At 38.3% G+C, this 20,103-nt stretch overlaps 1 protein-coding gene across 1 annotated transcript in view; it reads left to right on the forward strand.

Moving 5' to 3' along the window:
- CDH2 (cadherin 2) overlaps nt 1-20,103 on the forward strand; it is a 115,901-nt gene that overhangs the window by 77,269 nt on the left and 18,529 nt on the right. The window contains exons 4-14 of the mRNA XM_082043885.1: nt 1,082-1,228; nt 2,411-2,566; nt 4,304-4,448; nt 5,523-5,695; nt 10,065-10,202; nt 10,566-10,751; nt 12,972-13,228; nt 14,604-14,746; nt 15,853-16,086; nt 16,409-16,642; nt 18,497-18,636. Coding sequence (XP_081900011.1) covers nt 1,082-1,228; nt 2,411-2,566; nt 4,304-4,448; nt 5,523-5,695; nt 10,065-10,202; nt 10,566-10,751; nt 12,972-13,228; nt 14,604-14,746; nt 15,853-16,086; nt 16,409-16,642; nt 18,497-18,636 — 1,953 coding nt within the window. The remainder of the gene's footprint in view (nt 1-1,081; nt 1,229-2,410; nt 2,567-4,303; nt 4,449-5,522; nt 5,696-10,064; nt 10,203-10,565; nt 10,752-12,971; nt 13,229-14,603; nt 14,747-15,852; nt 16,087-16,408; nt 16,643-18,496; nt 18,637-20,103) is intronic.

Genomic DNA, 20,103 nt, shown 5'->3' on the forward strand with positions numbered 1-20,103 from the left:
ATTCATAGATTAACATACCTGTAATAGGTACGTATTAAAGATTTAAGCATAATGTCAGAATAGGCAGTGTGGTTATGCAAGACGCATTTCCTAAGAACACACTGGAGACCAAAGTCGCGTAAGCCTCAGTTTTTTGTCTGCTTACTTGATGATTGTTTTACATCTTTTGAGGCATGTTTTTAACAAAGGAAATGTCATTTTGTCTGTAGAGGTCTAGTAAAAGAGCAAATGCTTAGGTATGCCAGGGCATGCCCTGTTCTTGCCAAAGATCCAGTTCAGGCATCCTTGCCATTAACAGAATGTAGAGTCATGGAACCTGAGCATCTGTTTTTACTCTGTGGCATATTTAATTAGAGCTTTTAAAAAAGCTTTTCTCTTAAAAGAATTGGAAAACGTTTTTGTCACCCTGTCCCCCCTTAAGCCAAGCTAGCATGACTATATGTGTACTGGCATCCAAAGGCTGAAATGAGTGCAGATATAGAAGGGAATAGGAAGGGAATGTTGACACCCAGCAGGGATTAATGCCCAGTGTGTAAAGTGGGTCATCTACTGCATCCATCATGGCTGACATAGGTTTAAAATAATTACGGCATTAATTCTATGGGATTTAATGGGGTCATAAATATTTGAGACGTTCCTTACCAGTATGTATTAGACTTCTCTTGGAACTCAAATTATATTTTAGTACACCCAGATCTAAATTTAATGTACAGTAGCACATTACCTGAACTGAAGTTCTAGATAATGAGAAATACATAAAGGTATACTATTAAATTCTGCAAAATATTAACTACTTTTCAGAAAGTGCAGAATAGTTTACACAGTAGTACCATGTTATAAATGGTTTGTAATTCCATTTCTCCTCCAACTTGAATAAGGAAAACAGGAAAAGTATGCAGTGCAGTAGTAAATAATAATGGTTATTTTCATACTGCGCTGTGAATGCAAATAACACAGTTCTATGAGCACAGAGGAAAGACAACCTTTTAGTCAGTTATGTAATCGTATCTGAGTTATTTTATAATGTCTGCTAGTAATTTTTTTCTAACATGTACTTAATTTTATCTTGTACATGGGAAAGGACCAAAAGAAAATTGAAGACATTGTATTTCCATGGCAACAATCCAAGCAGAACAGCCCTCTGAAGAGGCAGAAGAGAGACTGGGTTATTCCTCCAATCAACCTACCAGAAAATTCCAGAGGACCTTTTCCTCAGGAATTAGTTAGGGTAAGTGAGTTAATAGAAATGTGGTTTCAATATCCCTTGGAGAGGTCTTGAAGAGGTTTGTGTATAATAAATTATGCCTTGTTCATTGTCCAAGCAAGGCTGGGCTGCACTTACTAAGGTTTTTTTTTAAGTTGTCCCTATGGTCCTGTACTGGTGGAAGATGACCTTGGTTCAGGTGATGAGTGCTGTGATGACTTCCTTAAGTGGTTAAGGAGGATCTCGGCTTGATTCAGGAGTTCTCCAGTCTTCCGCACTGGAGTTTTCTACCTGGGAAAAAGTGTGGGGGTGAGCAGGAGGAATGCACCAGGAGGCAGGAGGAAGCGAGATGTGGAGGGGTGAAAACACCATAGAATCATAGAATGTCCTGAGTTGGAAGGGACCCACAAGGATCATCAAGTCCAACTCTGGTCTCTGCATATGACAACCCCACAGTTCACACCATGTGTCTGAGGATGTTGTCCAGTCTCTTCTTGAACACTGTCAGGCTTGGGGCTGTGACACCTCCCTGGGGAGCCTGTTCCAGTGCTCCTCCAACAGCTGCTCCACGGGAGAGACTTTCCAGCTGTGTTACTGGTTGACGATAATCAACTTCTACAAGGATTTGTTGGAACTTGGTAGAGCATTAGCCCAAGTTGATAGTACAGTTTTGCTCTGCTTTGTTGATGTGCATGCTGGTGATTCACTTGATCCTCACAGATGAACTGCCCTTCTGTTTTTTTCCTTGGAAGATGAGACCAAAGTTCATTCTTGGGAAAAAAAAGGTGAATTTCTAAAGGGCTACTGTCAGTAATGGAATAGAGTCTGTGGCTGGTCTGGGAAGATATAGGAGGTGGAGGGGAACCAAACAGATTTTTACATTTTATTTTATTATTTTATTTAGTATATGCTTTCTCTAGGCTCTGAACAATTCTGCTTAAGGTAAGAATAGTTATTTTTTCGGTTTCATACAATTTATCCTATTAAGAGAAACAAGCAGGGACATTTTTATGTTCCTGAAAATGTATTGATGAGCCTTGTGACAACGAGTGCAATTGAAAACTTCAGGCTTTATACTAAGTTTTTACTATTTCCAGAATAATTACTTTTACAAGTTTACAAAAAGGAGCTGCTGATTGTTTCAGCAGCAGTCCCATCTGCTGGTTGTTTGTAGCTAATGTAAATATTATCTTTTTTGACACATAGATTAGGTCCGATCGTGATAAAAGCCTCTCGCTACGGTACAGTGTGACTGGCCCAGGAGCTGACCAACCTCCAACAGGCATCTTCATCATCAACCCCATCTCAGGACAGCTGTCTGTGACAAAGCCTCTAGACCGGGAGCAGATTGCTTCTTTTCATGTAAGAGTTTAATTTACCATAAATCAGATTATCAAATTGAAGATTAACATCTGCTTCAAACATGACTTGAGCAGCCAGCATTTAGCTTTCTATGAGATATGATTTGAAGAGTTTGTAGCAGATTTGTATTTATTGTACTTAAAAAGGCTAACTCTTACTGTGTTTAAGCAGCTTAAATACATTAACGTACGTAAACAGTGATTAAATGTATTTAGATAAAGTAATGTTGAAAGATTGAAATATGGATACTGTAGCTTATATTTCAAATACAGACCATTGATCATAGTCTCCACTGTATTGTATGTTGTTCAAAAGTTTACTTTTAATTCAGCAACTTAAATTAGGACATGACTGCTATTAGAATTGCAGCAGCTGTGATTTGAGAAATGGATGGGAAGAATAACCTACCGATTTTCATTTTCAGGGGCAAATCTAAGCATTTTAATGGAATTGCAAATTAGCTCTGTCAGCTTATGAAAATGATATTCTTTGCTCTAAAGAAATTGCCAGAGTAGACCACTGATTCTAGTATTAGTGGAAAAGAAGGGTTTGAAGGAAGGGGGGAGACCAGGCTGTAACCAAAACTTGCCTCTGCTTTTGAGAGGCCATGCTGAAATCGATACGGAAGTCTCTCAGCTCCTAGTGAGGGTTTCCAGCATGTCATGGATTAAAACATTCCTTGCCTGGTGTTCCAAGAAGCCCTTCGAGTGCTGCTCCAGAACAGAGGAGGCAGCAGGAGCATCTGGGGGAAAGCGAGGGGGAATGACTCTCACAGGAGCACAACAGCTCCGACATCCATAAGATTTTTACAGAGAATTTGGCATTGGCATTCAAGATTTACTGACTTAGGAATTTACATTTAAATGAGTCATTTCCAAAGTGGTGAGTTAATAATGCCCTCTTGCTCCATTCTAGGAGGTTTGTAGCCAGAAGATATATGCGTATAGATATAATGGGCTTCAGCAAGACTGCTATGGGAGAAACTTGCTCTTTTGCTTAGCAGTTGCCAGGCTCTGGCCTGGATACAGAGGTTTATGTTTTCAGAAAGTTCTGTGTTCCTTTTTTTTGACTGTCCAATTTAAGATGATTTAGGTAAACCTTAACTGTCAAAGGTAGTTACTCAGTCCTTTTTGACAATCAGGGCATTAAATTTAAGTGTCTCAGTATCTTTGAAACTCAGTTCATAAACTTTAGCTTAATTTATCCTGGAATTTCAGTGTGTTTACTGGCAGTGATTTATCACAAGCTTTACCTTCGTGTTCCAGTTAACATAAATCTATCCTGTATGCTTTTCCTATGCATTCATGTCTATTCAATATCCATGCTATCAGTAAAGAATATTTGGACGGGGTGCCAGTGTTCGTTCCATATGGATTGTTAATAAGTTGCTGTCTGTTTTATATAAGTCTGCATATTTCTAGAGTCTGTTTTCTAACAGTCATTATTAAAGAGATTTGTATATGACAGCAGGCATTGGTGTTAATTGAAATTACATGACTCAAAATCATTTTCAGCAAATCCAAGAAGTAAATTTGCAACTTAGAATAGTTTAGAAGCCTGAAAAGCGGTTCCATTAGCAACCTGAAGACTCAAATGGTCAATATGAGGGAGCAATGGCAGGTAACAAAATGCACTGAGCTAAAAATGTCTGTCCTGAAACTTCCTGTCACAATTATTGTATCTATTTGTGCCTGTATTTTGTGCAAATTTTAATACTTCAATGATTTTTTTTTGTAGCTGAGAGCACACGCAGTGGATGTAAACGGAAACCAGGTGGAAAATCCTATTGACATTGTTATTAATGTCATTGATATGAACGACAATAGACCCGAATTCTTACATCAGGTTTGGAATGGGACAGTGCCTGAAGGATCAAAGCCAGGTAATACATGGGCTATCAAAATGTATGTGTGGGGGAAGGTATGCAGTAACCTTTTGAAGGTAATGAAGGGGGTGCCTTTAGACCTTGTAACACTTTCAGAGGTGTCTTTAATAACGTGATGACCAAAATCTCAGATACTGTCTTATTATTTCACCTTATTTTTAATTCACTTTTTAACATGGTAGAATTACTTCCAAAAGAAGAAAGTATTATGAACATAAACTGAAACAGAGAAATCTTTCAGAATATGACTTTTAGGTTCCTGGTTTTGAAAATTCTATTTATAGTGTCACAGTACTTACAGTTATGTTCATGATAGCCACTGATGTTCATTTAATTGACAGCTCAGGGTATAAGAAACTTCCAAAATATCAGCAGGTCCAGTTCTAGTTCTGATCTCAGAGGCTTTGGAAACACTGGGATTTGAAATGAAACGGTTTCATTTGAATTCTCAAGAAAACGCTAAATGCTGTTAACATATCATTAAAATTTTAATCAGCTCAAACTAAAGTTTGCAGTATGGCTGAAACCACTTTTTTAATTTGTCAGTAGTGCAAAATGAATTTTTAGAAAGGTTAGCACAAAAAATATTTTTTTTCTCACTTTGCCGTGTTGACTTGGCATTTGAGATGGAAAGAACATGCATCTCAAAGACCTTTGTAAAAGAGTATTATTTACATTGATTTTCAATCACTATCAGTATGTGCATGAATTCTGAAAATTAAGTGTATTTCCTTTGGCCCAATTAATAATGTTTTTATCTAAATGCGAAGAGCTTTGTTGTTACAGAAATGTTATTTATGGCAGAATTGTAGGATTTTATTGTTTATGGAGCTTCTTCAGTTAAAAGCAGATCTAATATTTTATAAACACAAAGTATTTTTATCTCCTCTTATGTATTTTAATTACTCTGTTGGTGACTCTTAGGTTTAACCAGTTTGTTTTAAGTAAGAAGGAATGTGCAGAGTTTACCAAAAGAAATATTAATACATGCTTTGACCAATGCTTGTAAGTGATCTTGTGTAATCTGAGTAAACTGTTTATATAAACTTCAATTATTTATCCTGCTGCTAGGAACCTACGTGATGACCGTTACTGCCATCGATGCTGACGATCCCAATACACAGAATGGGATGCTGAGATACAGGATCTTGTCGCAGGCTCCGAGCAGCCCCTCTCCAAACATGTTTACAATCAACAATGAGACTGGTGACATTATCACTGTAGCAGCTGGGCTTGACAGAGAGGTACGGCAAGTCCTAATTCCATGGGCTGGGTTGTACTTAACATTGTGAAGAAGCGCATTTTTGCTAGTAACTTGCAAATACTTCTCTCGCTCCGTGGTCTGAACTTTCTCCTCGGAGAAGAGGAAGAAAGCATGGGGATGAAAATTGGAGCCATGTGTTCGTACATGTCATCGCTCCTGGTTCCACGTGCTCGTGGAAAGGATTTTGGTTCCTAAGCCTATTTGCTTTTAAGGAACAGGTACACACTAAAGCAGAGTGATGCAGATGATAACCTCAGGTGCTCGACCTGGGTGCTGAGATGGGAGGCAGTCCTCAGCCTCAGCACTTTGCTCTTGCTGAGCTTTGTGGGAAAAGACTAAATGGAAAATAGAATTGGCTGTACATTTTATTTCTATTGGAAGCTCCGGGAGAGCTTCTGTCCTCCCTCTGTCTTCTTTCTTGCTGTTCACAGTGAGGTGGTAAATATTTGAAAGCTTCTGGATGCTGTGTGCTAAATTTACAATAATTCCCTGACCTGAATTTTGCTTATTAAAATAAACCAGGAAAAATATTACAAATTTTAAACTTTGAAAAGCACATTTCTAAGAAATCAAACAGTCAGTATTGGAAACTATAGATAGGTCTCAAGGCCTGGACAGACATTCAAAAACTTAAAAAAAATAATAAAGTGACTGTCAGTAATTCCGTGCAAGTCCCATTCCATCTGGGCAGTTCTTCACTGTACCCATCACCAGAGAAGAAGGCTGCCAGATCCTATGCTCTGGTTCACCCATCTGTGAGGTGGGAATAAAAATATTTCCTTCCCAGCTGCAGATCTGTCACATGGACTAACTGTGCTTTTGAACCACTTCAAATCTTCACAAGAGATAAGCATTATTTTATAAACAAACTATAAAATCCAAACAAATCTTATTTCAACATGTCTTGTTTCAACTTCTGTTTTACTAACCTCATTTTTAGCTCATTAAATCTGAAGAGGTTTTTTTTTTAAACTGGATTTGCTGCTCAGCTTTTAGCTGTTTGCTTATACTTATTTAAAATGGAGAAGAAAAATACATTCTGATGCTCTGGGTTGGCTATTAATATTCTGGTGCATTTCAGTTTGAAAGTGGCTAAACAAGACTGTTAGATATTGCAATTAATTTTTAAAGTTTTATTAACATTCATTCTATTTAAGTTGGTTTTGCAGAGAATGTATTTGAGAAGAGTAAAACCCTGAACTTTACAGTATTGCCCGATTCAATTAAAAGAATGATGGGCAGCTTTGCCCTTGTTTTTAAAATCCCTTGGTCATCTTTGACAGGTGAACTTTCAGAAGGACATAGTGATAACTCTTGAGTTTTATTACTTAGTGACTAGCTGTACCAGAGTGATTTAACTTGGAAGAAACCAGCTGTCTGTGGAGCTTAGAGCCTTGTATTAACAGCTGGAAAAGGCCTGTCATTTGCCATCAGTTTTCCTGATGGATCACTGTACTGATACCCAAATGAGTATTTATAAACATTTCTTGCACATGTTGAATATTAATGATGAATGTTAAATCATTCAAATATTAAATTAGACTAATATGAGATAAAATGGTTTCCTTCCCAAGCCGTTCCTCTGCTTCCTTCATTTCCTGAGTCATTTTGTGAAAGTCAATTAAAGTAAACTAACCAGGAATCTAGAAAGCCAGATCTAAATCTAAATCTGGCAGGTCTTCTGACAGTGGGCTGGGGAGTGCCTGTTTGCACAAGGTTCATTGTTGCCCAGGAACCTCAGCTGGTCTACCTGCTTCTGCCATTCCACTCTTTTCTCTAAGTCTTGACTCTCTTTGTAAAGCTCTAATTAGACTTATAAAAGACTAGGCACAATTTTCAGTTCTTAAACTATGTGCCACATTATTTATGGAAGTGTAAGTATTGCAGGCATTCAAAAAAGTGTGGTTCCTCTGATAGTATTCCTCATCTGCTAGTATTTTACGTTAACATGCAGAGTGCATTATCTATGCTAACATGGGAGGAGAGTTGCTTAGATAGGGGACTCAGCTAAAGGCAGAAGTCGTCTTTCACTTTCATGAGATCCAGCTGTTCTTATTTCTTCTGCTATCACTGGGGAATTCACGTCAGTGTTAAAACATCTGCCTTACTGCTGGAGGTGCCAAAGAAGTCAGGCAGTTTACTTAAATTTACACACTGGCATTCCTACCTCACGTGAGGCTAATTCAGTGAAGTGTTCTTTTATTTGGCTTGTGTTGAAGTGGAAAGATGTGACCTGATGAGGTCTGCATTCTTTCTTGAAGCTGCCAGTTCATTTTTGGGTGTGTTACTGCAAAGTCTCCGTGCAGGCTGCTGACACATGCTCTACAACTTATTCCTGGCTGCTTCTCAGCCTGCAGTAAAAAGAGGAGAACCACCTCCCCCAATTTGTATGCTTGTTGATTTCTGAAATTTAATTCCCGGCAGTTGATCTTTGGTATGAAAAACTAGCATAACCACATATATGCTTATATTTTGGGGCACTTTTTTGAGGAAGTTTTCTAGTACGCTTCTGCTGTTGGAATTAACAGTTGTGTGTCCATGTAATAATAATGGAGTTTACTTAATGAAATTTGCTTCTTGAGATCAGTGTGTTAAGACCAGGATGAATCAGAAGCACCTGCTGTTTTACTAGCATAGAATCATCTGGCTGCAAGATTTGCTTCCATACTGCTCTAGGTTTTATCGCTTCACAATAAGTAAAGTATATCTTTTTTTCCTGCATGAAGATGGTAAAAGTATTTATTTGATTCCCTTGGCACTGCTTCTCTTGTTGGTGTTGTGAGAGAAACATTTAGGGTATTTATTTAAGCCTTTTGAAGGTCACTTTGCAAGTATGTTTTCCAAGCCAGAATGTGTATACATAATTATGCATTATTAAACATATATATTGCATTTCTGTATAAATAGTCTTGCTTTTTTTAAAGAACTGTGGGATGCATATGGAGTAATACATATTTGGTGTGTTGCAAGGGTTCCTTTGTGAAAAAGGACATGAGCATGGGAGATAAAGATTCATACAGCATATTTCAAATTCCTTTTTTTTTAATTCAATGGCTAATATTTGCTGCTTGGAAGTGTGCACAACTATTAGATCTCTAATGTCTGTCATAGTGTCTGGCCAAAACTTGAAAGTAAGTTTGACATTTCCAGTGGAATTGTCCTTGCTTATTTTGTGTATCAGTACCCTTTTTATAAACACTTTCCATGAGAAGTCATCTGTCATATACCCCAGTCTTTAAGCAGTGGGAGAAAATAAGGTACTGAGTGGAAAAAAATGTGCTTTTCTTTAAGCATTTTTATTTTGCCAGAAGGTTTTTTTTGCCAGTGTTAGTAAACCATTCATGAAAGTGATATTTCAAAGTAATAGCAGCTTCTTATGTTTGTGCGTTTTCTTTTGGAAAGAACTGAATGATAACACCTAGCATTTCCCAGCTTGGAGAGACCTAAATTTGAAACCAAACTGGTAAATGAAAAATCATTCACAATATTTGCCTTTCACGGTAGAAAGTGTTGATAAGTTAAAATCAACTTCTCAGCAACTCAACACAAAAAACATCTTTCTAGGTGATTTTTTTTTTTTAACATAACCTTGTCAACTTTGTTTTTTAAACAGCTCACCAGTCTGAGGTCAGGTCTCCGTTAGGCATTTTTTGGGCCTGAGGGGGCCCTGGCCCCGCACCAGCCCTGAGGGGAGAGCGGAGCATCGGGCACAGAGGAGGCCTTTAGGGCGGGAGAGGGCGGCCATTTTCAGCTGGGGTGTTTAACGTTTCTGGAAATAGCCCTTGTGGTTATTCCCTCCTCCTTTCTACCAGTGCCCTTACTAGTCTCTGTTAGCCTCGACATCTTCAGTTTCCATAGAGATCGTAAGAAGTTGCAACAGTGGTTTTATACTTGGGCTTGGCTGAAACAAAACCTTGGCAGTTGTGGCTGTTTGGCCAACAAACATACCTTGGCTCAGTTCTCTTAAGTGCTTTTGAGGACTTACCTAGTTTCAGGATAAACTGCACTCTTGATTTTTCTTTTTCTCCATTTGAAAAGCATTGTTACATCTGTTGTAAAAGCATTAACTGTATAAAGTGGTTTTGATTTTGAGAGTAGGAAACAGGCAGGCTGTCCTCATCTCGGTGATATTTGAAGAAAACAAAGCAGTAGTTCAATATAGCTGGATGCAACCTGGTGCTGTATTCCTGTGGCACAAACTTCGCTCCTGTCATTTCGGGTGATGCTAACTAGAATAAACAGTACAACAGGCTCCATTGCTTAGCGAAGTGCAATTTCAGAAGCACCTGCTGTCCTGCGGTAATGTTAGTGTTGTCTAAAACTTACGTTGATGTCATTTTGTGTTTTAGAAAGTACAACAATATACATTAATAATTCAAGCTACGGACATGGAAGGAAACCCAACATATGGTCTTTCAAACACAGCAACTGCTGTCATCACTGTGACAGATGTCAATGACAATCCTCCAGAGTTCACTGCCATGACTGTAAGTACACGGTGGGAGTAACTGAAGAATGTGCATATTTATAACTGTTCAACACTTTTCTCATTATATTCACAGATGGTAAATATTTATTACTTATTAAATAGTGTACTGGCAGGCAGGATTGATATATGTGCAGAACAAATATCCCTTAGGTGCAGTGTTCTGCTTAGGCCAAAAGGCAAAAGCTGACAAGGGAATAAAACCATCAGTTTTCTGGGTGGCCTGAGGTAAACTTCGTTAGATAAATTGTCAGAGCTCCAGTGAAGAGAGATGCGCTCCCTAATGTTGATGGAATGTTCAGTATGGCATGGCTCTTCCATGCCTCTGCAGCTGAGGTGAAATGTTTTCTCCTTTCTTCCCCAGTTCTACGGGGAAGTACCAGAAAACAGGGTGGATGTGATAGTAGCAAATCTGACGGTAACGGATAAAGACCAGCCCCACACGCCTGCATGGAATGCGATGTATCGAATGACCGGAGGAGACCCAACAGGTCGATTTACCATCCTGACCGATCCCAATAGCAATGATGGGTTGGTGACTGTTGTGAAGGTAAGAGATGCTTGTGCTTCAGAGAATTAAGCAGAGATGGATCAAGTGGGAGACCACTGAGGGGGGAAAAATGTGACCTCCTGAGGCCAGCAGAAGTCTGGAGAGCAAAATGGATGGTCACCATCTGTCTTGTGGAAGTAAGCCATCCATCTCTTGGAGCATTTTCTTGCTTATACTATCAATAGTATTCCAGCCAATCCGTTTTTTAAATCAGGCGAGGTTGTTAAAAATGACAGATTTTGAAGCTTTATTTGCCAAAAGATAGAAATTAGTCTGTGAAAAAGCACTTGTTTAGTATCTGTTGCTTGTATAAAGGAACAGCTTCCTACCTCCTGGCCTCCTTTGGTAGTCACGCTTGTTGTCTGCGGTTTTTATGTCAACATGTTTCCATTAAGGAACAGATACAGGCAGTCAAGGCACAGTCAGAGAGGATAAAGTGATAGATGGGAGGCTACTTCTACAAGGTGCTTTTAAAGACTGGCTATTTTTAAAACTGCATTTAAATACCATTTATAGAATAACCAGTCTATCTACATTCTCTAGCCAACACAGCTCTGTATTGAGGGGTGGCTTATTTCAAGTGATAATAACAGTGTTGTTCTATAATTAAACCGGCCTAGGCAGTAGCCATCTTTCCTCATGGCCCTCTGATAAGTGTCTTGTGTCTGAGTTGGCCTGCTCTGGTTTTGGCTGATCCACTTACAAAGTCAAGTGTGAGATGTCAGTGTTCCCATTTGGAAATTACAAAATCACTTTTTTATTTTCTTAGTTCTTTTCTTTTTTTTCCTTTTATTTTCTCAGTATCTAGGTGATAAAAAGTACAATTTTTGTACAGCTACAGTGGTAATTCACACTAGATTTTTTTTTAAGAACTGTGTCTGTTCTATAACTGCACTTCCCCAGAGGTACCAATTGTTCTATTGCAGTCTTCCAGCAAGAATTATGTGAGTGTCTGTGCTTTGTAATTAGGCACATAAGCATCTTTTTCAGACCTAGGAATGGTATCAAACTAGAAAAGTCTGGAAAAGTGAATTGTAAAAATGTACAAGTTTAAACTAAAGTATTATAAAGGGAAACAAGCCTAACATTCCAGATATCTAACTTGTTTGAAATAGCTTAGCTCACTTAAAAAATTATTTTTAACAAATTCTATGCCCTCTTCTGCCAGAGCATTTGAGTGCTTTACTACATCTGACCTGGTTTAACAACAGAGTAGCAGCATGTGGGTGCCTCATTGTAAAGGAACTTTTTCCTACAAACGCAAGGGAATGATGGGGCTCTTCAGAGCGGGGCTAGCTATACTGTCTAAAATCAGAGGCACTTAAACAGCACAGGAGAACCAGCCTGAGGTGGTAAATGGCAGTTCTGCAGCCTAGCCAGCAGCACTCCTTTAAGCAGCCAGACATGGGAAGAGTTGGAAGCCTGCCTGCAGTTTTTATTGGCAGTGCAATGAGTTGATCTCTCAAGCTGTAAGGAACATTGGATTGTCTCTTGTCACTGACTTCATACTATCAGGTGCCAACTGCCCCTGTAAGGTACAGGATTCCTTCAAGTCTGAAACTGGTTCAAGGAATACAGTCCATAGTGCTAAGGCGAACCAGGTCTTGGGAAATGCTTCACCCCTGTGCAGCACGGCAGAGGAACCCTCACCTCAGAATGGTTTTACTTCTCCTTAAATTGGACTTCTGGCTCAGTGAAGAAGTCCCCAAACTGAAGGTTGCTTGGACTGTGAAGTTGGGAGCTGTCAGTATACCAGCAGTGGAATTAGCTGAGATTATAAAGTCTTTCTAATGAAACATCAAGAGCATGGGAAACTCTTGATCTTTGGGGCTAGATAAGGTCATAATCTTGTTTGAAAGAAACCTTCGTCCTCATAATAGAGATAGACAGGTTTCTCTCCTCAGGAAGCATGTCTGCTCATGTGAGTGCCTGGCACAAAGCTGGGGGTTTCTACATAATTTTCTGATGAAACTACTTGTTTCCTCAGTTACTGCTAGTGGCAGTACTGGAGTAAGTTAAATCCAAGAATTACAAGGTTTCTAGCTGTTCTGCTAAGCAACACCTAAACTCAGTCTTGTGTTGAGCTGTTACATTGATTAAGTTCTCTTTAGGATCTGTGCTCATTTTTGAGAAAAGCACTACAAATGATGTTTGAAAATGTGCTTTAAAGTGCTTTATTCTGAATTAATGTTAACACTTCCTGCTCTTTGCTTTTCCCAGCCTATTGACTTCGAGACCAACAGGATGTTCGTGCTTACTGTAGCTGCGGAAAATCAAGTGCCTTTGGCTAAGGGGATTCAGCATCCTCCTCAGTCAACAGCAACTGTGTCTATTACAGTCATCGATGTGAATGAGAGCCCATATTTTGTTCCAAACCCTAAGCTTATACGTCAAGAAGAAGGGCTACTACCTGGTAGCATGCTGACAACTTTCACTGCTCAGGACCCAGATCGTTACATGCAGCAAACCTCTCTGAGGTCTGTATAAACATTTTACAGTTATTTAATAATTAAAATGCAATAATTGTGTTATAGAATGGGTAAAGGAGCAAAGAGACTGTATATGAGATGACCGCATTTACCATGGCACACAGCTATACCAATACCTCCCATGTGGCTCTCTTTAAAGGGATCTTTGGCTGTAGGGAAGGTGACCTGACCAGCATTCATACATGCGTAAACTGGGTCATCTTCTAATGCTAAGTCTCACTTCATCGAGGTAGAATGAAGTTATGCACCTGTGTTACGTGCCATCGCAGCAAATTCAGTCAGAGCAGGCACATGCTTGTGTGAACTAAGATCGTTTGCAATGTAAATTAACCAATAATTTTGATACGGCAGCAAAACCACATCAGGTTGTTGACCAGATTTTAAGGGTTTTATTCTCGTTTATTCTCCAGCAATACAAAGTGCTGTTGTTGCCCATCTGTGAACTCTTGTACTGATAGCTATGATTGTAATTTGATCATAATTTGTGTAATGTGTTAAACTATGCTAAATGAGAAGAGTGAATACAATATGGAAATCTTGAAGCATATTTTCACGTACCTCGTTTAACACATGGTCATTGACCACAAAGCTAAAGCACAGTGAATAGCCTTGGGCTAGAACTCAGGTTCCTAGCCTGTCCAACAGCATTTTTAGGTCATGTGGAGGAAATTCCAGAACTAACTCTGTCTTTCCTTTCAATGTCAATGTTCTTACAATTATATTTTCTCTTAATTTTGGCTAACTCTTGCTAGTATTTTGCTCATTTCTGGACATAACCATAATAGACATGATAGCATAAGGGCTTCAAGATATATACATTTTTAATGACTTAAGATGGTTTGCACTTGGTTAATGTCAAAGGGCAAACTGGTCAGACAAAAGGATGATTTCGAAAGACACTTCTCTTTCAAATTAAGATGAGAAGCATGCAGTAAAACTGGGGCCTCAAAAAAATTAAATAATATTGCAAGTGCCAGAATAACGTGAGTTAGTGCTACTCTAACACTCTTCATCCGTTGTTACTCTGATAAGATAAAAGTTGGTATGAACAGCTCTGTAGGTAGAGAAGAAGCAAGAGGGGTCCTTAATGAAGTACTTTAATTGACTCTGAATATTAATGTTATGTAGCTTACGGTAACTGAATGATTTAACTTGCATGACAGGGCTCTTCAAGAATCTAAATGTAGGACTGTTTTTAATGTATTCTCAAGAATTTTAGCAAGAAGGATAAATACATGGAAATTTGTGAAATATTGTCTCCAAATTCCAAATATAATTTAAAGAAACCAAAATACTAATACTGTCTTTGTTGTCAGTATTTATGTTGGCAAATAAATAACACATCTTGTGATCAAATACACAGGTACTCAAAACTTTCAGATCCTGCAAACTGGCTGAAAATTGACCCTGTTAATGGGCAAATAACTACTACAGCTGTTTTGGACAGAGAGTCAATATATGTGCAAAACAATATGTACAATGCAACATTTCTTGCTTCTGATAATGGTATGTATCAACATTGTATATGTTTTCAAAATGTTTTCTTCTTTGTAGTTGTATGGTATTCAGTTTTACTGGCTCAGTAAAGAAAATGCTATTAGAATACATCCACTTGGAAGTCTTTGTTAGTGTCAGACTTTCTATGTTTCAGAGCTACTTGGGAAATGGGCTGAAAAATAATTCTATGTGATTGAAGAAAGGCACTGGTTTAGTTATAATACCTTAGTGCTACAGCACTGGAGAGGGAAAAGTGTCTTTTCATTGTCAGTTGGTTAATTACAATTAACAGTCTCTGCTCAGAAACAAATGCTTTGAGTTTGGCTGGAATGCTGTCCTGTTGATAGCTGATACCAGCAAGATACGTGCAGTTAGGAATGTTCTTGCATTAGAGGGGAAAACTGAAGCACTGGGCTTATTTACTTTGGAAACAAGACAAATGGTAAAATTTTGTGAACTGATACAGTATAACAGACATAGATCAGCTACTTCTGTCCTTCTGGCTCTGTTCTGGAGAACAAAATTAAATGGAACTGGAAGGTTATGGGGGGTGGTGGGATGAGAACTATTGCTAATTATACGGAGAAATTCAGTGCCACATGTTCACATAAATGTGTGACTTTAGCAAGGTTTATGGAAGCATCACACATTCGATATGGATAGCAAGAATGTCTAGAACTAGCATGCTGAAAGTCAGCATTAGAAAGAATTTAAATAGTGCACTGTAGTAAAGGATGATCATAAGTCTTCAAAGTTATAAAATCATTTATTCAGAGCATAAAGTGCCCCCATTTTGCACCTTTTTCTCTGAAGCATTCAATGTGGACTGTGTCTGGAGAGGAACTGGTGGTCTAGTCAGTAAAGTCACTGAGTCCATGTTCTGGGGATCTGCAGTTATTTGCTGATTCTTGTTAAGTAGGGCAGTTTTTCTGAGGACAGACTACATAAGAATTTGTGTGTTAGCAAGAGCAGTGACAGTGTTAGATTGGCTTGTAAAGACAGAATCCCCAAACTGAGTGAACACATTTATGTGGTAATTGAAAAGTGTTGGTACGATTTCAGTTAAGTAACTTCCCAACTGAAAACAGGCTCAATACCATTTTCTTTTCTTTAAGGAATCCCCCCGATGAGTGGAACTGGCACACTTCAGATACACCTGCTGGACATCAATGATAATGCCCCCCAAGTGAACCCGAAAGAAGCCACGACTTGTGAAACACTACAGCCTAATGCTATTAACATCACTGCTGTAGACCCCGACATAGATCCAAATGCAGGCCCCTTTGCCTTTGAGCTGCCTGACACACCTGCTGGCATTAAGAGGAATTGGACTATTGTGCGAATTAGTGGTAATTAACATTCTAGAAGTCTTAATCATTTTAAAGCAACTCTTGCTTATGCTTTTCTGTATTTTACTTCTGTGTTATTTTCCAACACACATCAGTTTGGTTGATGTGAATAGGAAAGGACCTTACTATAAGTAAGAACAAGAAATTTTAAGAAACTAAAGATCTTCACAGTAATGAAGAAGTCGGTTATCCTGGGTGTCATGTAGTGGGTTGAACAATTAATTTAATGCAGAGCTCAAGGATGAGCCATTTTTCCAGTACTGTTTTAAACCCCTATGAGCAATACGTTACTTTTTAACCAGTGCCTTATTTTCACACACAGGTGATCATGCCCAGCTCTCTTTAAGGATCAGGTTCCTGGAGGCTGGTATCTACGATGTGCCCATAGTAATTACAGATTCTGGAAACCCACATGCATCCAGCACTTCCGTGCTGAAAGTGAAAGTTTGCCAATGTGACATAAATGGAGACTGCACTGACGTTGACCGGATTGTTGGCACAGGGCTGGGCACTGGTGCCATCATCGCGATTCTGCTTTGTATCATCATCCTGCTCAGTAAGTAGATAGATATCTTAATCGTAACTTTTTTCTTTTGCAAGTACCATCTTAAGTTTTAGTCCCATGTACTTTGACAAAGACAGGGCAGTGATTAAAGGCTAAAGTCCAAGAGTTGTTGCTGCTTAGTTTAGTGTCTTGGACAAGTATGAAAACTTTCTGATGGTAAAGGATTGGGAGTCTGTGACACAGATCGTAACTAGCACTTGCATGGCAGTTAAGCCCCACAGTGGATTTGCGAAAGAAGTTTTCCATCTGTGCCCATGGGCACTTGTTATGCTGCATCACCGAGTGACCAGGTTGAAGATGTGAGTATCCCCTAGACCATCTGGTCCCTCTTGTGGTTCTGGAAACATGTGATTTGATGCCACCCACAGCAGGTAATGGTGCCTTTAGGGAGTGCTCTGGTGTTACTACTGTTGTGCTTCAGATTAATGTAAGTAGGCTATTTGATGATTTTGGAAAGTAATATATCATAGCCCTTCATCTAAGGCCTGACAAGCAGGCAGCCATGCAGGAACAGAGATGTGTGTGTGTTTAAGTATTACATAAAGCTGTGCTAGTATTTTATTTTTGTGTCAAGTTCATTCAATAGGGGCAATGACTAAACATCATGACTAAGTGTTTGTCAAGTGTAGTAAATTAGATGCTAGCTCTCCTACACATTATGGTTAACTGATTTCTGATTGTGGTGGAACACAAGAAGGGGATTAATCTGTTCAGAGTATGCTGAGCACCAGTCTAGAACATACAAAATAATGGAAAGGGGTAATTGGAAAAAAAAAAGAGTATTTGAGCCTGCCTAAGCCCATGGCTGTACACAAGTGCAGTACAATTATTTTCCTGATACAAAATACTCTTAAAATGTTAGATATTGAATTAACAGAGCCTTATTGAAACTATCAAATCATTTAAGATATTCTTAATGTATTGACATTCTAGATACATTGGAACTTCTTTCCATTAAGATGATTGTAATTGGAAACATGCCTATTGTATTACAAATTCATTTACTCACGTTTATTCTGTTTTGTTTCTCTTTTGGTTTTCTTTAACAAGCTCTAGTTTGTAAACAGTATAACTTTAAATTGTTAAGATTAAAGATTAACAATATATAGTTATAAATGCCACTGTATTTTCCTCAGTCTAGATTCGTCTTCCTTCTAAACATGAATCTAGACTTAGACAACAATATGGTCTGTTCTCTGGACTGCTGAGTTGCATGCCAAAATGGCCTAAGCTTGGCGATGTTCAAACATCAAAGCTACTTAAACTGTATAAATTGCGATACATTCTTGGGACATAGCAGAAAAAAATATAAATAATATAGTTTTTCAGAATTCTTGCCGCTACTGGAGAAGATTCCCTTCTGAATCCACTGGTTTATGAAGCTTGACCTTTCTTTTTTCTTTTCATTACAAGTTTATTTTGCAGATGTGGGATAGATTTGTGACTTACGACCTTGAATATGTGATTGATTTCCAAATCAAATTGCCTCTAGTAGCCTGAGTTTAAACTTCTTTTGCTTAAGCTGCCTTCTATGATTTTTTTTTTTAAATTTAAAAGAAACAAGCACATCCAGAACAGTTAAAACCAACTTTCTTGGCTTTTTTCTTTTTTTTTTTCCCCCTTGTTTTCTTCTTTTCCTTTTTCTCTTTTTTCTTTTTTTCTTTTCATATTTTTTCTTCTATTTTTTCCCTTTTTTTTCTTTTCTCTTTTTATTTCCTTTTTTCTTTCTTTTATTTTCCTTTTTTTTTTTTTTTTTTTTTTAATCTTGGGTGTTAAGTATATACAGTTTCCATGGCTTTACTTCAGAATCAAAATGTGGTTTTGTCTTCTCTTTTTGCAATGTAGTTTTAGTTTTAATGTTCGTGGTATGGATGAAACGCCGTGATAAAGAACGTCAGGCAAAGCAGCTCTTGATTGATCCAGAAGATGATGTGAGGGACAACATTCTGAAATATGATGAAGAAGGTGGTGGAGAAGAAGATCAGGTGAGGAATGTTTAATTGTTTGCACTTTACTCTGCACTTTATTTTTTTTCCAATGACACGTTACGATAGGTAGCTAATTATTGCATTAAATAATGAAGGCGCTGAGTAATATTTTAAAAACCTGAAATATAACATTGCTTTCTCCTTGGGTTTTTTTGCAATTCCAGAAATACTAATTGCTTGCCTTTTGGATGAGATATAAAACCAGTATCTTGTCCACTTGCAGTGGCAGCATTTTGTCCATATTCCAACTAAGGCTGTTGTATTTAAGTGAAAATTAATTTTCACTCTCATTGCAGTTTGTAAACCTTCTTCACTCCTTGTCTGAGATCCTGTTGTACGTAATCACCAGTGCAGAGTGCCTAATATAGTCTATTCCAAATATGACCTTTTTTATAGTGGTGGGTGGATGCCTTTCTAGGTACATAGTAATTTTGGCTATTGACAGATTGGCCACTACAGGGATTTCAGCTTGGAAACTATTTATGTTACAAGTAGCTGTCAGGGCACATCTGTGTTCATTCAGATACCTTCCCAGGCAGGTGCCATATGCATTTACTCTCATGTCACCTCTGGTTGAACCAGTGCTGATAAGTCAGAGGACTAGGAGTGATGTGTATATGCTAAGAATAGCTTGTGTTTCCCTCTCTCTCCAAGTCAGTGAATTTCCAAGCAGTGTGATTTCCTTCCTTCAGAGGAGGTTTATTAAGTGCTTTATGGACATGACAAACACTAGACTTATGCACATTATTAGTGGTAGAATTGTAATAATTATGAAGGGAACAGTGCGTATAATAGAGCCTAGGAAATTTTCCAGTAAAAAGCCTTGAAAAATTTAGTGTAATTCTTCCACATGTCCCCAGTCACAGTCATCTGGCACTTGAGTTGTCTGAAAAGTGTCTCCCTTCACTGGTACAGACATTTATAGCTTCCCTCTGCTTGTTTGTTTGTCTGAAATTTGTGTTCCCATTAGTAATTTCCATGCTTCCTACATTTCCCCAAGTACCGTTCTACTTCCTGGCTTTTCTGCGTAACTCTTTTTAAGCAATTTACAAAGGAAACTTCAGTTTATTCAGTTATGGAAAATTGCTGATGTTACTGAATAAATTGATGACAACCCTTTGAGTCTATGTATGTATTCCAGTTGTTTGTACACAGATAGTTTGAATACAAGAATTGCATCCTGTTTGTACATCTGTTATTGCATCAAGAGTTACATGCTTAAAAAAATATCAAGAAAACTCAGTCCTGTGAGAACTAATTTTCCAGTTCGCATATCCCCAGCTCCTCACCCACAATTCTCTGGAGGATCTGTTTAGCAATTTTCATGTGTGTGTTGTTTTTGTTTTTTTTTTTTTAATTATTTTTAACTGTTGTCCACACAACCCTCAGGACAGAGTCAGTGAAGTTCTCAGAGCGTGTACTGTTCATTGGGAAGTTGTAGGTGATGCTAGAGTAGTGTTGGGA

Source organism: Streptopelia decaocto (genome assembly GCF_964273445.1).
Source record: "Streptopelia decaocto genome assembly, chromosome: 2".
NCBI lineage: Eukaryota > Metazoa > Chordata > Aves > Columbiformes > Columbidae > Streptopelia > Streptopelia decaocto.